Source organism: Helicoverpa zea, chromosome 2 (genome assembly GCF_022581195.2).
Source record: "Helicoverpa zea isolate HzStark_Cry1AcR chromosome 2, ilHelZeax1.1, whole genome shotgun sequence".
NCBI lineage: Eukaryota > Metazoa > Arthropoda > Insecta > Lepidoptera > Noctuidae > Helicoverpa > Helicoverpa zea.
The window spans coordinates 2,450,562-2,463,552 of record NC_061453.1 but is presented as its reverse complement, the minus strand read 5'-3'; the positions used below and the strand labels follow the sequence as shown (position 1 = coordinate 2,463,552).

General features: G+C 36.9%; 1 protein-coding gene across 1 annotated transcript; it reads right to left on the bottom strand.

The window, feature by feature from the left end:
* Nucleotides 1-10,269: 10,269 nt before the first annotated feature.
* Nucleotides 10,270-12,544, bottom strand: LOC124641711. Its single transcript, XM_047179878.1, has 2 exons — nucleotides 12,500-12,544; nucleotides 10,270-10,602 (listed from the first exon to the last, which is right to left on the bottom strand). The coding sequence occupies exons 1-2, from the start codon at nucleotides 12,542-12,544 to the stop codon at nucleotides 10,291-10,293; spliced, it is 357 nt and encodes a 118-aa protein (XP_047035834.1). The 3' UTR covers nucleotides 10,270-10,290.
* Nucleotides 12,545-12,991: the final 447 nt, after the last annotated feature.

Here is a 12,991-nt window from a genome sequence, read left to right as displayed (position 1 = left end):
TTGCAGATTCCCAACATAGGGGCTTATGTCTATAAATAATTCCATCGTGTGTCCGTCCGTTAATATTTAACTGTGGTTAAACACCAGGCCGCAGGGTTGGCGGCCGGATTTGATTTTATATTTGGTTAATTAAATATTTAAATACTGCGAATTTGGTTGTGTAGGTAATCAATGTGAAACGAGGTCGTTTCTACGCGAATTGGTGCGCCTCCGACCGTTTGGGTTATACTTCTATTCGATTTAATCATTATTTCGAGGGATATAACTAAATAAAGAGGTAAACAGCAGTAGTTTACATGACGTTACCCATACTCGATTTGATTAGGAATTTATTAAAGATAAACAGATTTTGAATTTTGATAACGAAACATATACCTACCTATATCTACTTAAATATAGTTGTAGTTTAATCCCAGCGGCAACCACTTGTGTTTACAATGTTATTTTACCTGAAGTTAAGGCCAAAACAATCCGTTTATCGTAGGATCCCCGGTTATCCGGCAGCCCTGTGTTTCCTACGTTAACCGGATTAGGCACGCTGCCTGCCGACTTTCAGGATTATCGACCATAATCTGATTTTACGATTTCCACATCGAGGATTTCAGTTTCAGAATAAATTTGCAGTGTTTTATTAACGGCAGGCTCTAGACTGCACTTTTGGAATACCGTATAAGCCTTAAAAGCTGTAGTTCATCATCACTTAGCATTTTCCCAACTTTATTGAGGTCGGCTTCCAGTCTAACCGGGTGCCGATGAGTGTCAGTGGTTTTACATGGCGCGACTGCTTATCTGACGTCCTCATCCCAGTTACCCTTGTAAGACAGTACCTACCCTTGTAATTAGTAAGACTTGTAGTCAGACATTCTACCTTCTGTTTGCTCGTCTAGGATGTTCAAATGTCAGATGAGACCCACCTCTTTAACATGGCTATCGAAACTTTTCATGACAATATGTGTTCATCCCTCCACAGACCAGCATTGCTTAACTTTATGATCGATCGAACCTTACGACTGTTACTTTGCCACGAGCTCATCTAAATCTTCAAAGCAATACATACTCCCTTACTCGTAGATAAACTTAATAAATCTAGCCGAACCACTTACCCACCATAGCTCAGTAGTTATATACGTAGCTCTTGATCGGAAAGTCGTGAGTTCGGAATCGTGAGTGGTACAGTTCGGTGCAGTAAACCCCTTTCTAATGGTAGATAGTTACACTTGAAACTGTTAGATTAGAACTTTCATTGGGAGTATTTATATTGTATTTAAAATGTATTTTTTTCTGCCCTGTTTGGGTGGAGTGAATCTTTATTTCAACGATAATTATACCTGGGAAGTAATGGCCAATTTTTGTTTTATGAAAAAGGCTAACCTGTTAGTGTGTTGCATTGAATGGGAAAATAAAACTTCTGTACATACATTGTGCTCAAACAAAAGATACTTAGGTACATTTGATGGTTTTATCAGTGCCTTTTAAAGACTACATATTTCTAGGACATGAAGACACTCCTATTGCCACATGATTCTCAATGTATGTCCACCATACCTAGATAGTGATTTCTATAGTACAAGTTCATCCACAGATATTAAAAGGAACTGCAAGCCCTTAGTCAAAGGTGTCTTCTAATCTTAGTGATAACTCTAATTAATACAAGATATCAATTAAACCGTTATCTAAAGTAACGTTACCCGTTACCTTACATCTGTGGTTAATTGCCAATTAATAGCAGATGTTACCGAAGGACGTTAACTATATAATGTGGCTGACATCAAACTATTGCGAGGAAGTGGAAATTCACGGAAAATTTCATAAGGAGTAAGATAATTATTCAAATTTTAACACAGGTACGTACATATTAAAAGAAAGTTTATTGTGGTGTAACCTACAACCCCTATTCCATGGTCTTTCGCAGGCTTTAAGCTAGACTCAATTTTAATGTGAATCAAACATTTAACATACCTAATCATCATCCTCCGAGCCTTTTTCCCAACTATGTTGGGGTCGGCAAACATTTACCATAAAACAATAGAAAATCAATTGTGTCTCGCGTATATCTGCGCTCCAACATACAATCGATTCAGTAGTTTTGACGTGGAAGTCGTACTGACAGAATTACTTGCGCATTTATATGTATTATAGTGAGTATACTGGCAAGGATTTATGACGCATTTCATCTTACTTTAGACTTGGGAATAAGGAAAACAAGACAATAGAAAATTCAAAGTCCATCTCAAGAAACATAACTAGGAACCAAGAAATATTTTATTACAACCTATAAACATTAATTTTGCCAAGATTACCAAGGAAAATTAATTAAATCAACTTAATATTCGCGTATAAGTACTGTTCACAACAAAATTAAATATGGCGGAGGCAATTCGCGCCAAAAAGTAATTTAGGCTTTGAATAATTAAGACTTAATGGTCGGCCGAATATTTCCACGGTACCTACGTAATTTTCTTTTGGGAATTTTTGAATTATTTTCGGCTTAAATTTTCAAAATACTTGGTTTAATTTTCTTACTTCGCTCGTACTAATGACTACGGTACTCGTTTATCATTTATGTCATGGCTGACCTTCAGTATTATTTGGGCCCTTTTTAGGGTCCCAAAGGATACCGAAGGGTTCGTTAGCCTAGGACCTTGACAACATACTGGAGAGCGAATATAAATATTTCCAATTTATGTTGTAGTGAACGTAGTGATATTTATTTAAAGACACAACTAGGTATATTGGGCAGTAGATAAATATTAGGTCCAACGGAAGCGTTCTATAAGTAGCTACCGCATTCTGACCTTTTCTAGGATGCTTTTGTAGACAGCAAATCTATACATATAATAAATCTGTAGAAAAGTAATTTTTGTACATTGAAGAAATTGACAAAAAAAATAGCCAGCATGTTAAAGGATAACTAACAGAACCCATTTCCATCATTTTTGTCATTTTTGTCTGTTTGTCTGTTTATCTGTTTGTTTGTTCGCGATTCACGTAAAATCTACGAATTAAATGCAGACAATGCTTATATACAAAAACTCTACGTAACTTGGGGTATTACTTAGTTTTTGTTTCATCGAAATCGATTCACTCTATCAAAAGATATGATTAATTTTGTGAATTCAAGATGTAAAATATTACGACACGCAATCTATTTGTACAGACTGTACATTTGAATGTTGTACTTATATTAGTTGATCGGCCTATTATTAATCTTTACACAGAAAATCACACCTTTATAAGTAACTTCGGAAGAAAAAAAAAATATGAAAATTTTGTTTAGCCAAGGTTAAAGTAGCTCCATCTGTGGTAAATAAAATACATCATCAATTTGTCAAAGGAGCGAGGTGGAATGACAATATTACCATACATTCTTTATAGAGGATTATTATTTCAACAGATGGAGTTGTGTATTTTCCGTAATTCACCATATTTTAACACGAAGTGTAATTTTTCGATAGACATTTCAATAGTGTTTGTCAGTTTGCCGTGCCACATCAAAATCCAACTGTAATTATTACCTTGATGAAAGGAAAATTAATAGTTCTCGGCCAAATTTAAAACGGTGCCATCTAAATTATATTTTGAACATTATGTCAAAAATGATGACTTTAGTGGAACAATTAATCATCATTTAAAGTTACAGATGGAGTTCATATCAGGATTTTTTCATAAACATAGTTTAGCTTATCTTCCACTAATGTGGTGGCCTTAAAACAAATTACTTTGAGTGAGTATATAGTATTAAGTAGACCTTAATTATTTTTTCTGATGCAAAATCTGTAAACTTAATCCTAGAAGAAATGAGGATCTATCTCTCGCAAGCGCTGCTAAGCGTGAGGTAGGTAATGTAGAATTCTGTAGCTTTAAAAACAAGCCCAGATACAAAGTGCAGATAAGAAATGGGAGCTTTCTCGATTTAATACCATACACACGTAAAATGCTTTATGCGTCTGAAAACGTACAAATTACGCGCCGCATACCAGAGACATGTTAACTTTCAACTTCTGATCGCAAATACACTGTTCACGATTACGAACAGTCTCAGTAAGACCCGAGCCAAGTCTAAAAACCCTAAAAAACACCTTTTATATAAAACTACGTTTGATGTCATTTAATCACAAAGACAGAATTGTTCTCTGTTGCAAATCCTATCCACCTATATCCTATCCTAATCCAGAATGCATTGCAGGTGTGCATTGCACAAAAACCAATGGTATCCTATTCGAGAAGTCAAAAGAGTTGACCTGCTAACGTCAGCTTCTGCGCTAAGCAAGTGTTCTTAATAGTACCATCAGAATTACATTCATCGTTGAATGAGGTGATTAAATTTTCAGAAACCACAATAACAGTAGGAGCCAAAGCGTATGATCGCTTCATAGAGCTCTGATTGGCCCCAGGTGACCAAGTCAGGTCTGATTTGTTTGTTCATCAGATCTTTGAAAGTGTTTCGGTGGATACTTACTGTCGTCCTGTTTACGTGTGACACAAAATATGGTATATAAACGTCCTCCGCAATAGCGAAATTTTCCCGGTGTGCGGTAGTGATGCACAGTATATAACACTTATGTTTCTTTTGATTTGCTGGCTCCACCAAGAAATGGCAAATTGCGAGCGTAGGGCAGCAAAACGCGACGTTCACGCAGCGCGCTCGCGACGCCCGCGCTACTCACACGCCCGAGGATCACGCACGCCTAATGCGGGGTCAGCCTTACCATAGTGAGTAAGTGCACAGAAAATCCCCGTCATACAAGTGTTTCTCCCCAGTAGTGAAACTATCCTACCCTATGCGCCTGCTGATGATGATGACTCATTTTATCATCCATCCAGCTATTCCCCAACTATGTTGGTGTTGGCTTCCAGTCACCGAATCTGTTTGAGTACCAATATTTTGCTTGGAGCGACTACCTATCTACCTATCTTCAATCCAGTCAACTACACAAGACGATATCCATGGTAAGACTGACAGACTTTCTGGCTTCTGATTAGTCGCAGCAGCTGCAGAAAATGTACAAATGACAGCTTTGTCAGACTCAAAGCATATAGACATAGATTATAGCTGTTTCCTGTGAAAATTACTTACGCACCATCTATACATATAATAAATCTGTAAAAAAACTGTGTCTGTACATTGAATATATTAAAAAAATAATAATTGGGTGGGGTTTAGAAACAGTAATGGAGCACAAATCCAAAAAAAAAATTCTGTCTGTATGTCTGTATGTCTGTATGTCTGTATGTCTGTATGTCTGTTTGTTTGTACACGCTAATCTTCGGAACTACTGGACGGATTTCAACGATTTTTTCTTTGTTGTATCAGTATTAAGCCTGGTCAACATATAGGCTATAATGTATCTTCGAAACTTGAAGACCTGATGCAGAACACCAACAGACCAACAAAACTATAAGAGATACAAAAATGATGCCATGGCAAAAATTGTTTCATGTGATGAGCATTTTCAGCTGAGATAATAAATTTTAAGATCTGGAACACCTGATGTGGAACCCCAAGAGCCCAGCTTCTCTGTACCATATACAGGTATGGCGTTTTAGCAAAAGTTGTTCAATTTGATAAGCACTTTCTATTGACTTATACAAATTGAAGATCTAAAACACCTGATGTGGAACTCCAGGGGCCCAGCTAGACTATAGCATATAGAACTATGACGTTTTAGCAAAAGTTATTCAATCTGATAAGCACTCTCTAAAACACCTGATGTGGAAACAGCTAGACTATAGCATATGAAGACATGACGTTTTAGCAAAAGTGGTTCAATCTGATAAGCACTCTCTATTGACGTATAAACATCGAAGATCTGGAACACCTGATGTGGAACTTCAAGAGCAATACTGCACTTGAAATGTATAGAAATGAATGTTATGAAATAGGTATGGTGAATCAAAAAAAGTAATTCGTCCGTCTTTTAGATAACCCTAAAATAATGGACACGTATTTTTCTTTTCTCTCTCTCACAAACAAATAATAACGAAGATGCAACAACGCTTGAATTTTGTGTTAAGTCACTGCTTAGTACAAATTTTACATATCTAGACGTGGCGTCACGAGCCCCCACTCTCCGACTTTGTTGCGTTATATCTCATTATTATTTTGTACTTATGTCTCTTCCATACCTCGGGACTACAGAGTTCCGAATTTTTGGGAGGCAAACGTGGGGCCGAAGCCAACACGCTGAAGCCCTTTTGAGACAACTTTTATTAAATGGTGACACAAAACCGACGATTATCCCTTTATACACTATAGAAATGAACCCAAGGACAATCCCCGGTGGACGTCGTTAAAAAAAAGACAATCCCCGGTTCTGTGCTAAACTATTGCTAACTATGGAGGAAACTACTTGGGCTATTGTGATGGGATGTTAGTGGATGACAATGTATTAGGTACATGTAAAAATGGCAGGTGGAGACTCGCTACCTCACTTACTGGGCTCCCGGGAACCAGTCACTGAATAGCAACAAGAGGGCAACAGGGACATGAGCGGCTGAAGGGTGAGGATACCTCGGCGGACTTTAAACGCAGATTACGCGTTCCCTGTGCTTACCATGAGGCACCCACCCTCCGAGCAGGGCTACTAATAGTGCTCTAGCGACTCCACTCTGGACGGCCAAGCCAAACCAGAGGCGTGAGACCTACCCCCGTCATGGTTCACTCCGACCGGCCGGAGATGGGGGCAGTATACTCTCCCTGGAGAACTCAGTATATATAGCCCCGCGGGGTCGCTACTCCCCGTCATCAGCCTCAGATGTCCTGCGGTGCCTATATCTCATTATTATTGTCGTTATTATCTCAAGAGCCTTTGTCCCAATTATGTTAGGGTCGACTTCCAGTCACGATGCAACTGAGTACCAGTGTTTTACAAGGAGCGACTGCCTATCTGACCTCCACAACCCGGTTACCCGCTCAACCCAACACCCCTTGGTAAAACTGGTCAGACTTACTGGCTTCTGACTACCCATAACGACTGCCAAGAATGTTCAATGACAGCCGGAACCTACAGTTTAACATCCCCTCCAAATAACGGTCATTGGTATCCAAAATATACGTAGAAAGTACATACGAACTTAGAAAACTTGCATTGGCAGGCACTTGCCAGACCTGGAATCAAAGACGCACGCTCATATTTGAGAGATTGGTTCTCTACCCACTAAACCACCACGACTTCAACCAAGTCACCACGACTTTGTCATCTATTTAATGTTTTTTTGCGTAATAATACGTGTAATATTTTTGCCACACACAACTTAAATGCGGACTAATTAAAATCACTACTTTTATCCCTATGGTCACGTCTATTGCGGTTCAGTTCTCAGCGTTTTGTTTAGTCTGCTGTGCTTTTGCCGTTAAAGTACAAAAATGAAATATATGGAACGTTTCTAATGGTTATGCGTATTCCGTTGTTTTCAAGTCAACGGGCCCTTAAAATTCAATATCAGACAATTCAGATCTTTGATTTTGCTGACCCCGTAGTCGCTGGCATAAGGGACAGGATCCGCGTACGAAGTCGCGGGCAGAAGCTAGTCATCAAATAATTCTGATGTGGAAAGTGTCAAGCTGACTGATATTCATATTAGGTCTCCATCCGTATTCTTTCAAAAGACAGAAAGTTGGAAACTCTTTCAAATATACAATCAAACCCATGTAAAGTACTCTTGCTTTCATCCTTAAGCAAATTCCATTTAGAACAGTACAAAATTCAATACTATACCTATACATAATAACTACAGCACTAAAATATCATGTATAAGTAATTAGTTCAATCCGTTCCCCTTGACATATACTGTCGAAGCCAATACCTAATACCATTAATACTAGGAACAGTTCCTGGGAACCGTTCCACTGATATGCGCACTAGTTCCAAGGCTTAGTACATAACGTAAATAGGGTTCCTGGAATCCATTAGTATTGAACCGATTGAGGGTTTTATCTTGGAGCGTTTAACCAACTGGAGACGGCATGAGCAAAACTCTGTATGTATTTAAAAGACTGGCAATTTAAGAGATGTAACAAATAGTGATAGCTCTTTATATAAATGGTTTAGCACGTAAAATTGCATAAACTTGAAGCAAAAATAAGAGTATAATTGATGTTTTAGAGTAGGATCGGCAATTGTTTTTTTTTAAATAACTTGATTGCAATCAAAGTTTTCAGTCGGTCTGCTACCTTTTGATTACCTGACCTTTATCCTGATTTATGAGCCCTAACAACCTAACGGCCGACTAAAAGTTTGAAGCGTGCTGGTACTCTTAGCAGATGGGAAAGCACTGCAATGGCGTATCCAGTTCGGTAAATGCTCTAGGACTGAACAGAATAACAGAGTAGTTCTCGTTGAAAATGCTGTCTAATTAATATTGCAGTTTTGATTAACTATGAGCATGCACGTTTAAATTCATTGTTAGTTCTAGAACTAGAATAATACGTTTAAATAGTACTCCTATTAAATAGAAAATGGTATGGCTCAATGTTATGGCAAGCATTTCATAATTATTTTATCTCAATTAGGTATGCAATTTATAGTTAGGTGTGTAGAAACTGGTAATCTGTAACCTAAATAGATCTGTCCCGCAGTTTTGCTCAAGTTTCGAGTGAGAACACCACTTTTCGCAACCAGGTAAAAAGTAGCCTGTATACTTTCTTCGAGCTCTAAACTACAGAAAACTGCACATGTAGGGAAATACCAAATCAAAGAAAGTTAGAAACTTTGAAGAGTTTTCTTCGAAAACTCCTCAACTAAACCTATCCTATCCTTCATTTATTTATTAACAACCGCACCATACGAAAGTGCAACAAGCTTTACCTAAATACACCATAGAGGGATGTACTAGCCATTTTCATAATTCAAGTCAACGACAAAACTTGTTTTCTTACACAAGAAAATTGTGCATAAAATTCCTGGAAGAGCATTTTATTTTATGCATTATTACGTTGCTGAGCATAAACTGACGCTAATATATCCCAAGGTAGCTTCCAGGAGTTATAAAATATAACAGCGGCGTCCTTGTATTAAATTGTTGAGAGTAACTTTTTTATCAGGCGTTTGCTTTTGTACGTTGTTTTAGAATAGATGTAAATTTTTATAGACAGATTTAAAGTGTAGCTTTGTCGTGAATAATAATTCAATTTCGGAGTAAAAATTAAATTTGTAATATGTGTGTCTTTAAAGCTACCCCAAAAGAACTCAAAACATCAATAGATGTTTTACCGTTCAACTGCAGGAACACGAAATTCAGTCCGTTCGGAGATATTTTAGAATTATCTAATTTTTCTGGTGACTTTTATACCTACACTATTCTTACTTGCATGGGAAGTGTTAGAAATTTTATAGATTTTATTTTTTGGTTTGGGATAATTAAAGAATAATTAAAATGGACTTATTTAATGCAAAATCAAAATACTTTTAGCTTAAGTGAAGCTTTATGAAACCGATAATAATAGTGATTCGGTACGGAAAAAACTGTTAAATCCTATCCGTCTTACCACAAAAACTTTTTAACGTCAGTTTAAGACTTGTCTAAAAAAATGTCAAATTATGACGTTGACATATGGTTCATTTTGGAGCCACATTTTTTTTAGACAAGTGTTAAACAGTGGTTAAAGTTTTTTTAGTAAGGCCATATGAATCTAAGAACTACTTAATCAAGTAATGTATCGAAGAAGGATAAGTATAAATGCAACACAATTAAGAAGAACATCATTCTTATTATTTTGTTACCCCAACAAACTTGTCCAGAACCTTAACCTAAATACCCGGCTTTACTTAAGTCTAGTGATAACTTATTAAGTTCAAGTAAGGTGTGGGTAATCCCACAAAAGCCGTAAATTCAAATTGGCTCACAATAACTTAGCCGCGGTTTGGGCTCATTTGTAACCCTAACCGAGGCTCGTGTAAATTACTTCCTTGTGCCACTGCGGTTGGTGAAGGGTTAATTTTACATTTCGTAAATGTAATTATTTCAGTGCATGGTCGCCTAAGAAATTACGGTGAAATGGTGGCGTTTTCCCGCGGTTTCACCCGCGTCACTTGGAAATTACTGCTCGTACCGAGATAAAATATAGCCATATTTCCAATGGTGAAAGCATTTTTCCAATCAGTTCAGTAGATTCGGAGACTTTAAGGTGCAAAAAAACAACTATAAAATTTTCCTCATTAGTAAAGCTGTTACCCTTCACTTAGCTTATCAGGGTACTTTTCTTAAACCTAGAATCATGGCACTTGACAGGCAGTAAATTCTAAACAGCTCAAATTAAAAACTTCAAACTTAATATTCCACACATTTATTTCAACAACCACAACCACAGTTACAAGTATTAAAATAGAAAGGTTCAATTTCCATAATACTGACCGGGTACTGGACCTCAGGGAAATAAATAGGGTACTGGTTCCCACAGCCACAGTTGGCAGTACATTCGCAGGGTAACGTGCATTGGCATACATTGCAAACATTGTCGGGATCCTTGAAGCATCTGCAGGGATTTGCGCAGTCGCAGCTGGTGCCAACGTTGGTGCAAACGTTGGAACAACCGCACATGTTGGTGGAAGGGGTGGTTGGCAACATCCAGGGGTCACGGAAGCAACAGAAGGCTGTTGCTTGCTGTAACATAAGTTTAGTTAGAGTTATGGGAGATTAAAAAGTATAATGGCCTTACTACATAAACTTAAACCCCTGTTTTACACTTGTCTAAAAAAATTTTGGCTGCAAAATGAACCGTATGTCAACGTCATAATTTGTCATTTTTTTAGACAAGGCTTAAAATCAAAATCAAAATCAAAAGTCATTTATTCAAAGTAGGCTGAAAATCAGCACTTTTCGAACGTCAATACAAAAGACAGCCCCCAAAACGCCCGCCCTTCACCACTTCCTATGTGTTTTTGCTGGGAAGAAGAAGTGGTGGAACAAACTCCCCAGCAACACAATTCTGTCTGTATGGTTTGAAGAACCGTATACAAATATTTAAATATCACTATACAACATTGTGTACATAAATTTGTATATAAAATCAATTCAAATAGTTAATCATGTTGGCTAGTACACACCTTACCCATACCTATTACTCAAGCAGTTACAAAATAAATCTATTAAAAAAAGAGTGAAAAATATAAAGCCTCCATTCAGTGAAGATAGATATAGTTTAGGGTGCACCCACCGACATGTCAAAGAGTTTTTATGAAAAAATAAAATAACAACATTAACAATGAAAACGGTGAACTAGGACTACCGTTCATACCAAAATCATATACATTAGGTATATTACGGGTGTACAAATATGTAGTCAGCAAGACGACCTGGTACCACAAGCAGCACCCGTTCACGAGCATAACGCGAGGATCAGCCATCGCCCCCCTCGCACATTTTTGAGGGAGGGAGGCAACCCGACCACCGACGCTACCGCAAGCAATACCGTCAAAGGGAGCATGACGACTTGCAGCTACACTACAAGAAAACAGTTAATACTAATAGATTCGCAGTCGCTAGTAGACCATTTACAAAATTAAGGAACAACTCATCGTAAAAACAGAACGATGATGGTAATTAGTCAGTATACATAAAATAAAAAAATGTCACGTATAAAATAATATAAATCACATCAACTCATAATGATAACTTTTGAAGCTGTCCAGTGTTTAACATGAGGACCAACTATTTTTATCGTTTATGTAGTCATTAACTGTATAATAAGCTTTCTTCGACAGGATAGATTTGATCTGCACTTTAAATTTATCAAAAGGCAATTCTAAAAACGACTGAGGAAGTTTATTATAAAATCGAATACCAAGCCCCATAAATGTTCCATGTACCTTGTGAAGCCTGTGAATGGGTACGCACAGTTTATGCTTGTTCCTAGTGTTGATACTGTGGACATCACTTTTCTTGGTGTAGTGATGAATATTCTGCCTAATGTATAATATGTTAGCAAGGATGAATTGCGACTTAAACTGACGTTTAAAAGTTTTTGTGGTAAAACGGTATTGGCCTTACTACAAATACTTAAACACCTGTTTTACACTTGCCTAAAAAAATTGTGGCTGCAAAATGAACCATATATCAACGTCATAATTTGATTTTTTTTAGACAAGTCTTAAACTGACGTTTAAAAGTTTTTGTGGTAAGACGGTATCCGTCTTACCACAAAAACGTTGACATATGGTTCATTTTGGAGCCACATTTTTTTTAGACAAGTGTAAAACAGTGGTTAAAGTTTTTGTAGTAAGGCCATAAGAGTTTAATTTTAGGTACTATAATTTTTGTGGGTAATTCTGGATTACAACGATTATATTTCGTGAAGATTTCTTCATAATCTTTTTGATGAAACTTCATATAAAAAGTATACAGCATTTAATTGGATTGGTAATTAAATTATAAATTAAATTATAAGTATCGCTTTTTAAACTTTAACCGAATCGAAAAGCTACAGATAGGGGCTGATTTAGAAAAAAAAAATATTTTCTATGAGTCCATCAAAATATTAAACTTGCAAAATGAACCTTACCTGACACAAATAGAGTGCAAAAACGAATAGCAGCAAATTCTTCATGTTGCACACAAATTGTTTAAAACAATAACTGGAGCAATTCCTACGATTGTGTCCTATATAAACTAGTAGCAACGCACAAAGTTATTTATTTATACAAAACAAAAATAGTTGGACGGGTTCCGTACATAGGTATTTTTATTTTAATAGTTACCCGAAAGCGGCTTTACCATTGTCCCGGGTGGACTACTGGACTTGTTTCAACTGTCGTATAAAAAGTAAATTAACTCCGTCTGCAGGGTACCATTTATCTTAGTGTCAAACATCTCAATCGATTTGCTGTTTTAGCGTAACTTAGGTACCTAACATTATTATAATTACGAATGTACAGCACAGACTTCATAATATTATCAAGGATAGGTATCATATGTCAATCATTATTTATTTAAAACTGATTTAACTGAAATGTAGCAAATGTATGTGATTTAATTATTTTAAATTTATTTAATC